We start from the raw sequence: 18,371 nt of genomic DNA, 5'->3' as shown, positions 1-18,371 counted from the left end.
TGATACTGTTTGTTTAATAATGAAGTTGCGAATTATATAGTCTTCTCAAGCTTAAAGATACACACATCTACATACCACTTACATTACACATGCTTTTAAAATCTTAAAAAGGAACAGAGAACTGTTTTTTTTTTGTAACCGTTATAAGACTGGTAAAGTAATGCACAGCAAATTAAACATATATTAAAATGTTAAAATAAATAGGTACAATTTAAGGTAACATACATTAAAATTATATGAATATCGTTCAATAGTTCAATCGAGTTACTCGAATAAAAATGAGTCGAGAAACATTAGTAGTTCCACATCGCCTTGAGGTCAATAAATAAATAAATCTCAACGCTGCCGTTTTTTAACTTTTTTTAGATTAATAACGCCATCGTAATTATGTACGTTGGCATCGAAAACAAACCGCAATTTTGTGGTCAGCCATTATGGTTTATGGGTCAATATTATAGGCGTCATAATTATAACTTAGACCCGTCTTTAGGGTACACATAAGCGAACTATTCATTTAAGATTACGTTAGTCATATTAAAATTATCACTATGATTTTTTTTATTTAAATATTACACTCCACAATTGCAAATATATAAGTGATATTATTGATTGTTTTTTAATTATTTTATGTTTAACATAAACAAAAATAATTACGTAATTCGTTTTAAAAACGATTTAAAAGTCGATTAAAATTTTGATAAAAAATTAACTCGAAAACAGAATGTATAATCTGTATCGTGTTGATGTTTTCCACGCATATAATATTTCACAATCGCCACGAATTAAATCGATCGTATCTCGCGTGCGTCTTCATTCACGCGTTGCAAAATGTGAGAATCGCATTAATCTCGACTGGATACCAGGAATCCAGGCTTGAACTTAATGAATAATGACTTCAGAATCTTCAAAATATTTTATATTATGAAAACGTAAATGACGGCTTCTTTTTGCGATAAATAATAATGCATCTACATTATTCCTGAATAGCGCCACCTAGCGAAGCATTTGTAAAACTAATATGAAAAATAGCAGTTACGATAACTAGTCACGTGAACAGCCCCATCTATGGTTTGCATTTTGAATTTTCTAGTCAAAATATAGCCAGTGCAGCAATGGCGCTTGTTCAATTTATTTTTAATAAGGATTTATATATTCAATTGTAGTCTTAAAATTCACCGTAAGATGTCCTTGGTTACATGTTAATTAAAGGGTAAATTAATTGCTATTCAATGAAAATATTATGTTTTCACTCACGTGTTCGTTTTATATTTTGAGAATATTGATACCTTTGTGTTTAAAATGTATGCAAATTAGATGTCAATCCAATTAGATGATATAAGAACACGTTCACATTCGATACACGGTATTATACAGAGAAATTATTTTAACTTAATTTTTGAATGGTGCTAATTTTCAAATTTGTTAATAAAATTTATTAAAACATTATTCCAATTATTAAATTGCCTCGATGGTCTACATTTCAAGTTGCCGAGTTCGAGGCTCAAGTTCAAACCCAAGGTCGGGCCGATAATAACTTGTTGGAGTTAAAAAAATAACTGTAACAGCCTACAGGCTGGATGTTGGAAATTTGAAAATTCCGGTGCCTCGGAAAACATACGTATAATGTTGTTTGGTTCTGCGACTAAACTCTTTCCAGTTGGATTTGTCGACTTATAAGATTACTGCCTTTGTCTTGTCTCTGTCTTGCTTACAAATATATAAAATTCAATATATAAATAGGCATCTCCTGCGTAGTAAACTGTTCTCCCCAGAAAAATATAAGAAGTGACCTTCATTAGGCTTAAATTTGGCGCCAAAAATGTATGAGGCTTTTACGTTGTTTATTATATACATTCACATAGAAAGTGAGAGGTATGTGTAAGAATGCTTAAGGTTTTTTTATGTGCATGGAAGTAAACAGACCTGTAAATGGTTACCACGGGTACACCACCTACTTTTTTAAAGCTTTTAAAGTAATTAAGTAGTAATCGAATAAAGATATTTATATATATTAGAAAAAATATAAGCAATTGTTAAATAATCTAAAACAAATCAAATTAAAGATATATTTTAATATACCAATAATATTATAAGTACACATATATTATAAAAAAATAATGCCCCGAATGCAATAAATATATACAAAATTCATCAATTTTGAAAATAAATTTTCCCTATCTTGAATTTAGATTGTGTCCTCCAAAAGTTTTCAAACTAACACCTACTTTATATCACAGCTGATCATCTACTCGTTTCGAAATATATTTCTTAAATTCAGTTAAAATCACGTATCATTTACTTGCAAGTGAAAAAGTCAACTTCCTCAACGCACGTATCACATTTAACAAAGCAGCAATCCACCATTTTACACCTGCACCTGGATCTCACTGATTTCTTCCCAACGATAAAACCACGCCCACAACACAGCGTGGCACAGTTATGCCTGTCCTTGCATATCCTTCCCTTAGTACTAACACACAGATTCGGCGTCTTCTGCAGATAAACCAGCTTTTTTCTATCGACCTCCATTTTTCTTCTCACATTTGGCGTGATTGCTCTCTTCGTTGTATAATTCACCAATTTCTTTTTAATCGCGTGATGGTAGTGTTTCTTCAATAAACCCATAGCTGAATTGAAGGGGCCCAATCTTTTCCAGCAGGTTTTGGTCGTGCACGATCCAGAGAAACCATGACATTTACAAACTTCTCGAAGCTGTTCACCGACAACGTCAATGCCTACGTTGACGTCTTGCTTCAATATTTCCGCTATTTGATCTGTACCCGCCTGCTTCCATTCGAGAAAGTTCTTTGTGAATCTCTTTCCAAATTTGAAGTCGTCTCCGCAGCCGCCTCTTAATTGAGTGGAAACATTTTGGAAGCTCCCCAAACAAGAACATCTAGACAGCTCACCGGACGAGCAACCTCTTGCAATAGCATGAGTTAGCGAGGCGGCGACTAGTGCGTGTACAAAGGCTGTTTCTCTATAAATTTTCTTAAATATGCTCCTCTTAGCCTTTCTATTGTAGATGAGGGAACAATTCCATCTATCGTATTGGAAACTCTCTTCACATGCCGCTATAGCTTGTTGCTTAGCGGCGACTAGAATCTTCACAAGGCCAGGTTCCTTCCTGCACATTTTCGACTGCCTCTTTGAAGACGTGAACACTTTACAAGTTCCAGGGTGAATAGCGTCAGATCTATCCGTGAATAAGGCTTCTACTGTCTTCTGTAATACAGGTTGAGATCTGCAAAAATACAGAAAAATTTAAAAATATATATCTTTTTATGTTATACGTAGTTGGACTGGTAAGTCATCACCGCCGCCTGTAAACAATATAACTGTAATAAATATCCTGGGAAACTAAGATGTTATGCCTGTTGTTACACTGGCTCACTCACACTTCTGATCGATATACAACAATACTGAATATTTTTGTTTGACGATTGAATATCCGATGATACCCAATCATAATACCAGATGGATTTACACATATCCATACCACCAACTAAAACTCTTAAATGCTTCAGTTCTTAAATCCATCTTGAACTTACCCTTCAACATTCTTCGTTGCAAAAATCGAAACTATGGTGAATATTAACATGGAAAAAACACAAGAAGTAATCATGGTTGAAAGATTAATAACATCGTAGTATTTTAGTGGATCGATCTATGCAGCAATGATGACGTTCTTAAATGCAATTCTAGAATGAGCTCATACAAAGAACAAAGGTGTAGCAGATAATGAATTTATCAAATTGGGTGTGACCTCACCAAAAAAGGTATAAGTAAACTTAGAAATCAGTGTAAATACATTAGTGCCATAGAACAAATAATTGACTCCTTATTTCAATGAAGTTAACGTTTCTTTCACGTATAGGGTTGTCACCGTAAGTAACTTTAATTATCGTGTCTAGCTGGCTATAATCGTTTCTAACAAGATCTGCGTTTAGCGCCAAAATTCCTTATCATAATAAGCTCTACTATATAAATTGTTTTCCAGTAACATCTAGCCGTGTTTTTTTTATAAGTGATTATTGAAAGCAAGTTAAGAAAAATATAAAGTACCATTAATCGTATTTTAGGAATACCATTTTCAACCTTAAAGATTTCCAAAAGTATAGATAGTGTATGTATTCTTTAAATGCATATTCATTTTAAACACTGAACAAATCAAATATCGGTTGCAATATAAGATAATAGATATTTCGCGTGTTGTAAATATTTGCGTTCAAATTAAAATACTAATAAGAAAAATCATTTATAAGAATCACTTTCCTTTACTTCGTAATAATAGTTATGTGTCAAATGTAACAATTGAACTTTTTAACCAGTCTCTCATAAGCCAACGGAACTTTTTTACTTAACTTATGATGATAATGACATGAGATGGCCCAGTGATTGCGGGTTCAAATCCAGGCAAGCACCATATATATGTGCTTAAATTGTGTTTATAATTCATCTCAAACTCGACGGTGAAGGAAAACATCGTGAGGAAACCTGCATGTGTCTTATTTCATCGAAATTCTGTCACATGTGCATTCCACAATTGGAACACCGCATTGGAACAGCGTGGTGGAATATGTTCCAAACCCTCTCCTTAATTATAGAGGAGGCATTATCCCAGCAATGGGAACTTTACTATTTTTTTTTTCTTTTATGGTGATAATATAATCTATTAGGTAAACTAAATACCGTAATTTATTAAAAATTACCACCATTACGAAGTTTGCTTCAAAAGCTTTTTCTCTTAAAATAAATCCCTGTAATTAAACTTAAACATATAATTTCCTTCGGAGATGTTATCAACCCTAATGAGTTATCTTTTAAACGATACCGGTATACAGGTTTGTAACATTCTTAAATATGAACACGATTTCAACGATCGTTTTAAAAATGACTGTAAAACTGTATTAATTATAATTGCTGTTTATTAATGTAATTCTGCCTATCCGTGTTGCATCAATCATTTTCACTTCAGATTTATTACAGTTTTTATACATGTAGTTGTCGCTCGCTACTTCCCTCGTTTAAGAGGTTGGTTGTTAGTTCTAATTTGCTTTACAACAAATTCCATCAAAATCGGATCAGTGACTTGACCGGAAATATGTAACAGACAAACTAAAACACAAAGTTATTTATATATAATATTGATGTAGATGTAACAAAGACTATACTCTGTATTACAAATTTAGCATAGAAAATTATTGCCCCATATATTTTTTGAAAATAAATTCCAATTAAATTTTTCATTATATTATAATAACTCACTTCATCAAAAAAACTTACACGTACAGTTAACTTAATAAAAAAAAATAGGAACTATAAATGTGTTCCGCGTAAATTGTAGGCGAGAATTATGTCACGATTTTCCCGCTAAAAATCATTTACAATTTTCAAAAGTTCACATAAAAAAGTTACTAGTCGTTTTTTAAAAACAATATTGAGATTGATTTATTGTTTGATTGTTCATAACATATTATAAACTTGATTTGTATACCTTAATTTAAGATTATTTTATTTATTTATTGTTTACTTCTGCCAAAGATTATTTTATTAATTTAAGATAATTACTTTTATCTATATAGAGTGTTCACTATAAAAAAATCAAACAAACTTGTCAACTTTATTACGTTGGTGTGTGCATAGAGTAGCTGGCATGTATACCAAGCCAAGTATACGTAGCCAAGCTTGATACTTTACTAGAAGGCGTGTACCAACAGTTGGGTGCTATTTTTTGACACAATCTCAGCTTTAACAGTGTATCATTGGTCTAGTGACCATTTTAAAGGGCTGTATATTACGAGATACTGGATAGCCAATAAAAAGTTATTGAAATGTTCAAGAAGTAAGAAATTGTACGCCTGTTTCATCTTCATCCTTCTTTCAAATCTTTGTTATATTTATATTCATTTCTCTGTGTAAAATAAAAGAATAAATTAAACTAAAGTACACAATCTGAAAGTGTACTGTGATAACACTCCCTAGCTACAATAAATACCTAAAGCATTCTCATTGGTTTAGATTACAAAATCAAGAATAATTTATTATAAAGTGGTACAATTACTTTATTTGTATGTAGGGGGCAATCTCAGAAATGATTTTTTTTAATACAATATTACGAAGAGCTATAGGCATCTATCAAGTAGTTTTCTATTATTATCATACATCTGTACATTAACAGTGCCAGGGTATACCTATTCTTGGGACGACAGTTAGGAAAACATAGGATTCGCCGAGGGAATAGCTAACTTTGAATATAACTTTGTACACATAAGCGGAAAGTTTACTAATATGCCACATATACTAAATAATATTTAAAAGTGTAAGGTTTTGTACAAGCCTGTCTTGGAAGGTACCGCCCACTTATCGTATAACCTACCGCCAAGCGGTATTTGTTTTCCGTGTTGAAGGGTTAGTAATCCAATGTAGTAACTATAAGCGCAAGGGACATAATATCTTAGGTCGAAAAATTGGTGGTGAAAATGCTGATGTAAGAGATCTGTTCAATATTTGCTACGTCACCAATAACTGTGGGCAGTTGTGACCGCCTACCATCAGGTGGGTATCGTTTGCCTCTCTGCATACATCATAAAAAAAGAAGAGAAAATTAATGTTTAACATAACATACATTGAGCAAAGATGGCCCAGTGGTTAGAAAGCGTGCATCTTAACCGATGATTGCGGTTTCAAACCCAGGCAAGCACCGCTGATTCATGTGCTTAATTCGTCTCTATAATTCATCTCAGCGGTGAAGGAAAACATCGTGAGGAAACCTGGATGTGACAAATTTCATAGAAATTGAGCCACATGTGTATTCCACCAACCCGCATTGGAACAGCGCGGTGGAATATGTTCCAAACCTTCTCCTTAAAGGGAGAGGAGGCCTTTAGCCCAGCAGTGGGATTTTACAGGCTGTTGTTGTTGTTGTATAACATAAATTACAATGCTTATAAATATTGCAGTTAATTTTCATAATCAAATTATATATATTAACTAATTATTTTATGTATTGATAAATGTATATATGCGTGGTAAGTTAGTGCCATTGATCGAAGTAATAATGATTACTTCGATCAAGGCAATAATTATTAGTTAAAGCCCAGCAAACCATTCTAATTCGATTAATTGATTAAGGTAACTACAGTTTCACTCTATACCCGAATTAATGAATGGGATTAATTCAGACTAAATTCAGGACTAAGGTCGAAGGTAAGAAGAGCGTCTTAATTGGTAAAATGTTAGAAGTCTCGCATTTTTAATTGAGATCGGAGTTTTTGCCAAATTATTTTTGCTTTTAACTGAATAGTGTATAGTCGTGAGTTACATGTATAATTTAATCATTTTGATTTGTTGTATTAAAATAGGCCTTTTTTATTCAACGTATTAATACACGGTACATATACGAAAATAACATTTTTTACAATTTTTGTCGGTCGGTCTGTCTGTCTGTTTATTCCAGCTAACCTCTGGAACCAACAACAACAACAACACCAGCCTGAAAATTCCCACTACTGGGCTAAAGGCCTTCTCTCTCTTTGAGAAGAAGGTTTTTGGAACAAATTCCACCACGCTGTTCCAGTGCGGGTTGGTGGAATACACATGTGGCAGAATTTCTATGAAATTTGTCACATGCAGGTTTCCTCGCGATGTTTCCCTTCACCGCTGAGCACGATATGAATTATAAAAACAAATTAAGCACATGAAACAGCGGTGCTTGCCTGGGTTTGAACCCGCAATCATCGGTTAATATGCACGCGTTCTAACCACTGGGCCATCTCGACTCACCTCTGGAACGGCTAGACCGATTTTGACAGGACTTTCATTGACAGATATCATTGGGAGTAACATGGGTTACAATAATATTTCTTTTTTGTTAATTTCAAACGCGTACAAGATCACGGGCACAGCTAGTTTTTTTAATAATTCTTGAAGAGGGGAAAAAAATTGATCTTCTGTTTTAAATATATATTCTGACCACACAAATCTATACCTATTCCTCTTTTAAATAACAATAATAATTGTCGAATTTCAAATAAACAAAAATGACCACTATTAATCTTTATATAAAAATAATTAAGGATATTTGTATGTAAGTATGTGGATACATACGATTCATCTCTCTTATCTACTAAACCATCTCGAATAAAGTGTAATGTCTTCAAAAGTCCTAATTAGAGCTGATCTTTAGGATTCACCGGTGCGGACCGCTTGTGTCGTAACAAACAGACCTTATAAGTATTTGTAACGATTCAAAGAACATACGAGAAGCAACATCAAACGGGAACACTGAAATAATTTAATCTAATTATTTTATTATTCAGAATCTTTTTTTAATTAAACTAATTATTTTTATATACATCTTGTGTTTGTCGAAAGACATAAACCGATATGGCCTAGTAGATAGAACACATAATAAAGATACATTTTAATCACAAAGATTGCAGATTGAAACCAGGTACACTCAAATTTCCGTTTCCATTTATTTTTATAAACTGAAGTTCGGGGTTGAAGATAAGAATACATCGAGATCGTTGGCTTGATTGCCAACGAAAATTGCCTCATCCAATAACCTTCACTAAAGAAGCGTGATGGCATATAAAAATAAATACACTTTATGTTAACGAGACGTAAACGTAACGAGAGTAATATTGTATCATTTTTCAAATAGTACAATATTACTAATGTTATTAATTGCGGGATATTTACCATGTTTTTTAGTTTTATTCGGTGGAGAGTCTTGTGAAGACATTCGTAGATAATGTCGAAATATCGAGCTCCACCGAATAAAAATAAAAAACATGGTAAATATCCCGCAATTAATAATAGTAATAAAAATAACCGTGTTAATTTAAAATCTTATAGAGTACAATATTTACATTCCTATCAACCATAGAACGCCAAATTAGTAAATGCTCATGGAAGTATGACGATTTAAAAGTGCTAATAGTACAGAATATTTTGATTTTTTATCTGTTTTACCTATTAAGCTATACTGAGAGTTATTCTTTCTGCAGACTTGTTTGAGTAGATAACACTATTTATTTCTATACTAACTGTGCCCGATACCTTGTACGCGTTTGAATTTAACAAAAAAAAAATTGTAGCCTAAAGTACTCCTTATTATAAGAATTACCTGCCAGTGAAAGTCCCGTCAAACAAACAGACAAAAATTATAAAAAAAAATATTTTGGTATATGTACTGTGTATACATCTGGTGGCACGGCAGTGCCCCAGCCAAGTCTCGAGCAAAACGGGCACGGCCATACTATCACTTTTCGAAGCGATTCGCGGCTGTTTCGCCCCCCTATATCTTCGACTTGGACAAAGCTAGGAGTTTAGGTTTTCAGTGAATAATAGTAGGCATTAGAACAAGCTCAAGTTCGAAAGTACATGCCAATTGAATTAATAGTTTAGGATTTACGGTCGATCAAAGTGACACCATTTTGTCACACACTGACTCACTGACCAATCATCAAAAATCTAAGGTACTTCTAGTAGACTTAGAAACTTCAAATTTTGCACTAAGATAGGTCATTAGCCACATATAAAGGAAAAATTATAAAAACATTAAAAAATAATATACCATAGAAAAAAAGCTTTTCTAAGCAAAGCAGTAGCTGAAGTCAAGGAAATTATGAGGTCAACTAAAAAAAATAAAGAAATACACTTACAAAAAATAAATGAGATCCCACCAAAAACATTAAATGTAAAAAAATGCCAAGTCTTTCGATGCAGTCTTTGCTGTCTGCAAGTCACTATAATTATAATGTAAAGAAAACTATTGATACAATTACTAAATGTTGATTTATAACTACAAAATAATTTGAATAGGATTTGGCTTCTATGGGATCTCAAAACTTTTTACGATGGAAAGACTGCATCGAGAGACTTGGCATTTTTTTACATTTAATGTTTTTTGTTGGATAAATTGTATATTACAAACAGATACTCTAATTTTATTATATAGATATCGGTTTGACCCGTCATCTGACAGTTTCTATATGCAACATTTAATAACCGTTGGTTCATTTTAACCAATCATATGCACGCTTTAAGAGCAGACCAAATGTATACAATTTTTCTACTCCCATTCATGAAGCCGGTTTACATTATCGATGGAAGGATATATTTACATTATGTTACATATAAGTGTCATATGTCTGTTTACAATGTCCGAGTTATTTGCGTACGAGCGTTTGAGTCACGTTGGGATTGAATACTGGTACTGTTCAAATGAGTGTCAGCATACATATCCGTCAAGGATGTAAGAATTAAGCTATTACATTCGAATGTCGTTTATGATTAGGGTGTGTGAGTATGTGTGAGTGCTTGTGATTGTGTGTGTTGTGTTGGTGTGCGTTTATCAGTTAAACTCACAAAGGGGAGAGTCAGCTCGATTTGAAGTGTTTCTTGTTGATTTCAATTTTGTATTATCAAGATAAGTAGGTATCTAAAAAAATTATAACATCAGTAAGTTTTGTGAAGTGTCTCCTCATGTTTCTTCATGCAACTTCATCTCATGAATTTTATTTTCTTATATATAACATATTACGCAGGATCATAAATCGATAGAAATATATTTTATAAATAAATAAAAAGATAAATTAGTTGAGTATAGAACATACTTTCGGTATCAATATTGACCTTTAATATTTGATCAACTAATAATTTTAACGAGACTTTATTTAGAATACAAAATAAAATATTCAAATACATTATATTCTAGTGTATTTCTTATAATATTTAGTGGCCCAACAAACAAACAACAAAAGCCTGTAAAATTCCCACTGCTGGGCTAAGGCCGTTGAGCCCGTTGAGCAGAAAGTTTGGAACATATTCCACCACGCTGTTACAACGCGATGGAATACACATGTGGCAGAATTTCAATGAAATTAGACTTATGTAGGTTTCCTAACGATGTTTTCCTTCACCGCCGAGCACGAGATAAATTACAGTGGCCCCATTATGGTGGAATACCTTCTCCAAACTTTAGACATCGTTGGCAAACCGGTCGGCGCGGATCAATAAACGGCGGCGCGGCGCGCACGTGGTCCGGACGGGACCGCTGTCCGTAAACCTATAACGTATGAATAAACTTATATTTCAGTACAAATGCTTACTCCAGACACTTGCTTCTGAGATCAGCGAGATCGGACTAAACGAGAATTCTATCTGCGCTTTCTTCAGATACCTAAAAAGCTTAGACAATTTTATTCAATTCACTGTTTTAGTTCAACAGATATAGCTCCAAGTAAGAAGGAAAATACTTTGTATAGACCAATTGTACGATTGATAGCAACGACGAGAAATTGAACGAGATCATAAAATATCTTTTAATTTATTCAAGTTTCAAGTTATTTAATGTACTTTGGAATCAATGTCTTAAAGATTGATTGATTTATGGCAGTTGATACGAATATCTATTTTATTTCATTTACCTTCAACAAATTATTTATTTGTACTAAAGGTAATTTTGTTCCGCGATTTCACCTGTGTTATATCTGGATTACACATGTTGGTTTGATTGGGTTTGCCATATTGATTTACGTTTATGGATATTGATGCGCTCTTTAGATTCGAAATTCAAAGTCATGTCAAACCTATAAGCCTATTTACCGCAATAAAGGGACTTTATAATGAAAAAAATAATGTTCAATACGAATAGTCAAATTTTGGTTATCAGGTTCTATAAACACTGAAGTATCCCACTTTAAAAAATTTATAAATGCAATATGAGAAGACTCATGTTTAAATGACACATAATAATAATAAATCGTATCTCACTTCTGATATTTGGAGACTCACAGTGATGAATCATTTCATGCATGTATTTTTTAAGTATTATTATTTTAGAAAGTCATATTAGTTTTCATCATAGTATAATGTGATGAGTTTCCAATTTGTTCATAGAGCATACAGAACGATGTCATTTCACACGTTGTATCTGTTATTACAAATCGACTAGACTAGAATTAGTAATATTTTGAAACAATTCACCATCAATTTTTAAATTATTTTCATAAACGAATACTGTTTGCGAACGAACTAAAACAAAGGACAAAAACAATAAGGGCTAGGGCTTGTTTCTACAATACTGATATATTTTTCTTTGTAATAACGAATTCAATTCGAATATTGAATACAATAAATTTTTAGTATATATACAAGTTGATTACGAATTTCAATAACTTTATTGGTACACATTTTGAGCATGAAAGTTAATATTTTATTATTCAATATATACAATGAGTATTTATTAGTAAGTCGTTTATGTAAATCTATGAAGGAAATTGTGTCAATTTTGGCTCTCAAATACACAATACAATGTCTCTCGTATTGTTTTTAATGGCAGCTACGCGGTCAATGAACCCTGGCGTAGAGCCAACTGTGCTACGTTGCTACATCCGTGATATTTATCGAATAAACAGTTTGTACAACTATTAGTTTAAATAGTAAAGTATCTAAAGCAATAACAGTGTTACTTTATATATTTTATTGCATAATATTCTTTCTATTTTAACTTTAATTTTAAAAAATACAATTTTTTTTAAATACCATATCTATAACTTTAAAAATTTATACGTTGCATTAAAATAATAGTACATTATAAAACGGTTTTGTCTGTAATAAAAAATATACTACACCATAAATGTAAACACAAAAAATACAATTTCTCATATTAAAACAGTACTTATTTAAAATTAAATTTTGGCAACACTATACATATAACATGGAAATCTTTCTTAATACGCCTCTTTACAGAGCGCAGTAATCCTTGAAATTTTGAGTCTTTGCGTGTAACGGTTTCATCTTTGCATCGATAAAATTAGTCTGAGCTGCCATTTATGTATTATATAGAAACACAAAACTGTCAAGTGCCAATTATTCTTAATTCGAAACGTGCATACTTGTTATTCATTTTAAATCAATTAAAAAAACTGCGTTCAAAATAGTTTAAAAGTATTAAATTGAAAAACATGAATGAATTTAATTAATTTTAAACGTTTTCTGATTTTAAATTTTACAGAACGTGTACAGAAGGTCAACAGCATTGTTTCATTTGCACGTGTAAGGCTTAGAACAAACTGGATGAATGTTTTTTCTTAAAGTTATTTTTTCCTCTGTGTGTGTGTGTGTGTGTGCTGAATTTGAAAACAAAGACATCTCTCGTCTATATATGTGTTATTTTTCTCAATCGATTAATAGGTTTTGACTTGTGAGAAATTAACATTCTAATATTTTGCACATATTTTTAGATTTAAATTAATATAAAATAACTCAGTAATATAGATATCGGTAAAGGTGAAAATAAATACAAAAATATCTGTGTAGTAGCATCCCCTTGTTACATTAATTATAACTTAATAATAAGCAATGAAATAAAACCAAAAGAAATATCAGAGCAAATAAGTTATGTTATTGTCATAAAGCACTACTGTCCAATACTTAATAACTCTGATTACAAAATACAAATATGCAATATTATCCCTCCAACCGCAATTGCCAACTAATTTAACATATCTTCTCTGCAAATCTGATTTCCAGTTTCCTCTTGGCTAAGCTTGGCTCGTAAGTATTGAAACAAAATGAAATAATTATGCAACAACATAATAAGGACTTGATAACGATTGAAAATAATTAGATATATTTAAATATATTTTTTTATTATTAATTATTGTATAAATAAAGAAAATAATAATTCAAAAATATATGGACGTAAAATAGAAATCAAAAATAAATTAAAATAAAAATATCTTTGAATTTAACATTGATATTTACAATATAGTAAATACAATTTACTAAAATATTGTACGAATATGAGCTAGTCACTAGAATAGTGATGGCTGCGTACAATTTTAAACAAATTTATCCAATACTAAATATATAGTTTAAATTCCACTAAGATTCTTTTTCCAACGAATAGGTGACCTGTGAATTAGGTGTGAATTACTTTTTATTAACAAGGATATTATAAGGACTTAACAAAATAAATGCTCAATAAATAGAATCTTCCTTCGAAAATTATAAAATACTATTGAATATCGTACAACTTAAATGTATTTTATTGCTTAGGTACACATTCCTGTGTGACAATCACGATTGAGGACTATGTACAATTTTCAGAGATTCACTCCTACTTCCAGTTCTCAGTCGTTCTCGTAACTCTAATTGTCTTTGAAAATCTTTCTATGGACATTCAAACTTCATTGAACAATCAAACAATCGTTTCTAAGAAAACCTTCAGACGAGATTATTTCTTTGAATTCTTTATTTATTTTAAGCAATTGTATTTACATTCCGTTTAATTGTGAATCTTTTTTGTTTATTTTTGTTTAGTTACTCGTTCATCTTCCTGAAAATCTATCCGGTGAATAATTTGACAAATAATTAGTGGAATGATCGTTACGACTCTTCATACAACCACTCATTCTTAAGTAATCGTATTTCATTTGTTTTTTAATTGAAATACACGTTGCGTTGTTGTTTTTTTTATTATATCCGGCAATCACACCATAACATACTGAACTGTGATAAATTTATATTCCCACGTCGTCAGCGCATTTAAACTGTAAAAATCGATACAAACCGTTCAGTTTTCGATGTAATTCAATTCTAGTCTTTAAAGCTAGTGTAATAAGGATTACAGGTGAGTCTCGTATGCCTCTGGCTAGACAGGCAATGCCCTTATATCGCTAACAGACTGAAGCTATGTTTAAAATCAGAAAAGTGGTCGAGATGTAAAAAGTTACACGAGGTATAAAACGTTTAAAAATTTATGTAGTTTTTATTTTTTTCTTTATAAAGACTTGTTTAAACTAAATTATTTTAAATCGTACCATTTACTGTTTTATATATTACTAGCAATTACCCGCAGATTTGCTCGCGTGGAATTTGAATATATTTACAGATTAACTTAAAATATTACTTTAATATAAGACCTCGTTGGGTACCCGAAAATTAAATTTCATGTTTCTAACTTAAAAAATAACAGACTTCATACAAAACTTTTATTTACCCCTATTTAACCCCCTGAGGGGTAGAATTACCGAAATCCCTTCCTTAGTGGGTCTACTCAATAAAACGATCCTACTGACCAAAATTTAATGACCCTAACTTTTATAGCTTACGCGCGGCAATGATGAATCAATCAATCAGTACATGTTATTTTATTTATAGTAAATATAGACAAATTAATTAATCTTGAAATATATATTAACCCTTTTTGGATTAATTGAATTATATATGTTACACACTTGTCTGAAATAGACACAATAATTTAACACATTTACAATGTATATTAAAACCAAACGTAGACGGACAGAATATTGATTTTTATGAATGAGGCTATTATTAATAAAAAATTACAGTAATCTTTGTAAATCTCGAATGATTTCAGAAGGTAATAATAGAGAATCACGACGGTGTTATAGATAGGTATCTCTATAGATAGATAGATCAATTCTTTAAAATTTATTATAGTAATATGGCAACATTTTAAATTTAAAATGTGTATGTGTGTATAATATGTATGTGTTTGTGTAAATGAAAGCGTATACATTATTAAATGTAATAACAATGACAATGAATGACATGCTCTGACATGTAGAGACACAAAACTTAAAATAAGACGTCATTTTGTCTTGTAGAGAAATAAAAATAACATAAATAAAGCTCTATCTATAGAGTTTCAGTTTGTTAGCTGTTTGTTTAAAGCTTGTATTCTTACGCTTCGGAATAAAAGTTTTTAAGTTTTTAAACAGTTGTTAAGCGTGTTTTTGTTAGCAAGCAAATATAATTATGATTCTGCAGCTAAATTTATACACACATTTATTGAAATATCTTTAAAAAAATGCTATAGTAATTTAACTCTGCACATTCTCTTTATTAATTAGTTAGCTGGCGTCCTTGTACGCCTTTGTATATACCAAAAAAAAAAAATATTATTGTAGCCAAAGTTACTCCCTATTATATCAGTTACTGCCATTGAAAATACCGTAAAAATCGGTCCAGCCGTTCCAGAGATTAGCCGGAACAAACGGACAGACAGACAGACCGACAAAAATTGTAAAAAATGTTATTTTGGTATATGTACCGTGTATAAATACATATGCAATGAGTAAAAAAGGGCTATTTTAATATTACAAACAGACACTCGCAAATAAAATAAAATTAATAATCGAAGTATTAAATTAACCAAAAAAAGAATCCAACATGTTTACACGTACACTAAAAAAAAAAAAACAAAAATAATGCGCTTCATACAAGTGATTGTATATCGAAGATAAGGAAATACAGATTTGCTCACCAGCAGTATGAATGAGATGACATCACGGCGTCTATTGCTATCTCATTATTGCAAAACAGCATCATCGTTTTCATGTAATCGATTTAAACGTTATACACATCGATTATCAACGCTAACACTAACTAGGTAGACTTCATATACATGATAATCATTTACAATTTGAATTTGGAAATAAATATTGAAAAATATGATAAGATGTGAAGTTGTCTATTTTGATTGAGCACTCAATTGGCGGTTCCGCGGGCAACTTATATTTACGGACATCAACTAAATAAAATTTATTTAAAATTCTATTGTTTTTGCAAGTGATTCATTATTGTAGTAAGCATTTATTCTATACAAAGTTTGTCTGTTTTTATCAAAATTGTTTTATACAAATAAGTTAATATTTAAGTTAGGACAATTTCTTTAAATGAAGAACTGCGGACGACAACAATTTAAAAGGGATTTTCTTTATCTATCTAAAATGTTACACTATGGTAGGAAAATCATGGTAAAGAGATATTTATTTAACTTTAAAGGCCAGCAGTCTCTGTATGAATTACTTCGTATTTTACTTGAAATAGCTTAAGAACCGACTCACGTTGATATGCTATTCTGATACGTATATCGTTTAAATTCTATAACTATTATACTCAATGTCGCATAACACACTCTGACATTTAATACCCGTTTTCTGCAGGCTTATGTTGGTTTAACTAAATATTTCACAAACAATATATCGTAAACGTCAATTTTTTAAATCTAAGAAATTGTCTCGTTGGTATGTTTTATGAAATAGTGAGATGGAATTATATATTTGTCTCGCTCAGCCTTCAAGCCGCGACAGAATAATATCGAGTTGTTGTTTGGTGGAAGGAAATATGGTGAGCAGATGGACCCATCAGTAAGGCAACAACGAACTTCTAAAAGTTAAATTTTCTTCAAAACTGTCAATAAGCAAACTACACGCAAATGATATCAAAAGTATTGTAGGGAAAAAATGTCCACTTTGTACCTTGTGTATGTGTCTATGTATTGTCATAGATAGACATCCCAATGGTCCATCAGCTAATTGAACGTAAGAGATCATTACAGTATGTTCAGACGGTGCATCCTTTAAGAGACCTTAGCTCCAATGTACTGCATACCAACTAGCCTAAGATGACGCAAGGATTAATATGTATTTTACGACCAATCTTTGAATGATTGCTTTTAAAACCATCGTTTGTTTTCATGCTCTAAGATAGCGGGCAAATAAGATACCTGATGGTATGTGGTGAGCACTGCCATTAGAGTTGAATTCCATAATTTATATTACAGGTATCGTGCCTGGTGTCTCGTGCTCGTGCCTGGTGGTACCTACTCACTCCCTTAAACTTCACACTGGGATGAAGTGTACTAAAAGTAGTGTATAACTTTTCTAACTAGCTTCAACGCTTCATATTTATGTTTAATCGCGTAGTAACAAATTACTTAAAAACCATATTAGAAGAGTGTGATTCGAGTATTCAAAACGTAAGTAATAAATTCTACTGATTAAGCAAAGATATTAATAAATAAACACATTTTGTATATTAGCTGTTGTAACGTTAAATTAATACCTATCACCGACCAACTGTCGGTTGTTATGACACCTTTGAAGAGCACTATTTTAATAGACATAAAACAATATGACGAAAATTTATGAACTTCAATTACAAGCACACACAAAATACTATAGAAAAATGCTAGAATATTGATACAATTTATCTCTTATGATATATTGTTTGATAAAACAATTATAACAGTAAACCATTTGACAGCTGAGCGTATCGCTCATCTAGAACGCTCGCAGCATATAACTCGCTTGCCTCATCACAATTAACAACCAAATATAACTTTTATGTCGTCAACGTAAAGTCTTTTAAAAGTATGAAAACGGCTTGAACATTTATCGCTTCGAACTCATGCACACACACATTCCGTGTCGACACAGCAATAGATTACTCTCCGTAACGCTGATCAAGTTGAATAGCTGGAAAGCGTTATAAGGGTGGTTTCGCATGCGCAAAGTCGACAACAAACAGTCCCCTCCAAAATTCAG

The 18,371-nt window shown here is 31.7% G+C and overlaps 1 protein-coding gene across 1 annotated transcript; it reads right to left on the bottom strand.

Moving 5' to 3' along the window:
- Positions 1-2,213: 2,213 nt before the first annotated feature.
- LOC124531432 (protein Wnt-4) lies at positions 2,214-3,625 on the bottom strand. Its single transcript, XM_047106016.1, has 2 exons — positions 3,552-3,625; positions 2,214-3,244 (listed from the first exon to the last, which is right to left on the bottom strand). The coding sequence occupies exons 1-2, from the start codon at positions 3,623-3,625 to the stop codon at positions 2,296-2,298; spliced, it is 1,023 nt and encodes a 340-aa protein (XP_046961972.1). The 3' UTR covers positions 2,214-2,295.
- Positions 3,626-18,371: the final 14,746 nt, after the last annotated feature.

This window comes from Vanessa cardui, chromosome 7, assembly GCF_905220365.1.
Source record: "Vanessa cardui chromosome 7, ilVanCard2.1, whole genome shotgun sequence".
NCBI lineage: Eukaryota > Metazoa > Arthropoda > Insecta > Lepidoptera > Nymphalidae > Vanessa > Vanessa cardui.
This window is presented reverse-complemented; position numbering and strand designations above follow the sequence as displayed.

Excerpts from the sequence above, each read along its gene's own strand:
- LOC124531432 (XM_047106016.1), bottom strand. The coding sequence starts at position 3,625 with ATGATTACTTCTTGTGTTTTTTCCATGTTAATATTCACCATAGTTTCG. Across the intron at positions 3,245-3,551 it reads GCAACGAAGAATGTTGAAGG|ATCTCAACCTGTATTACAGA; the intron begins GTAAGTTCAAGA and ends GTATTTTTGCAG.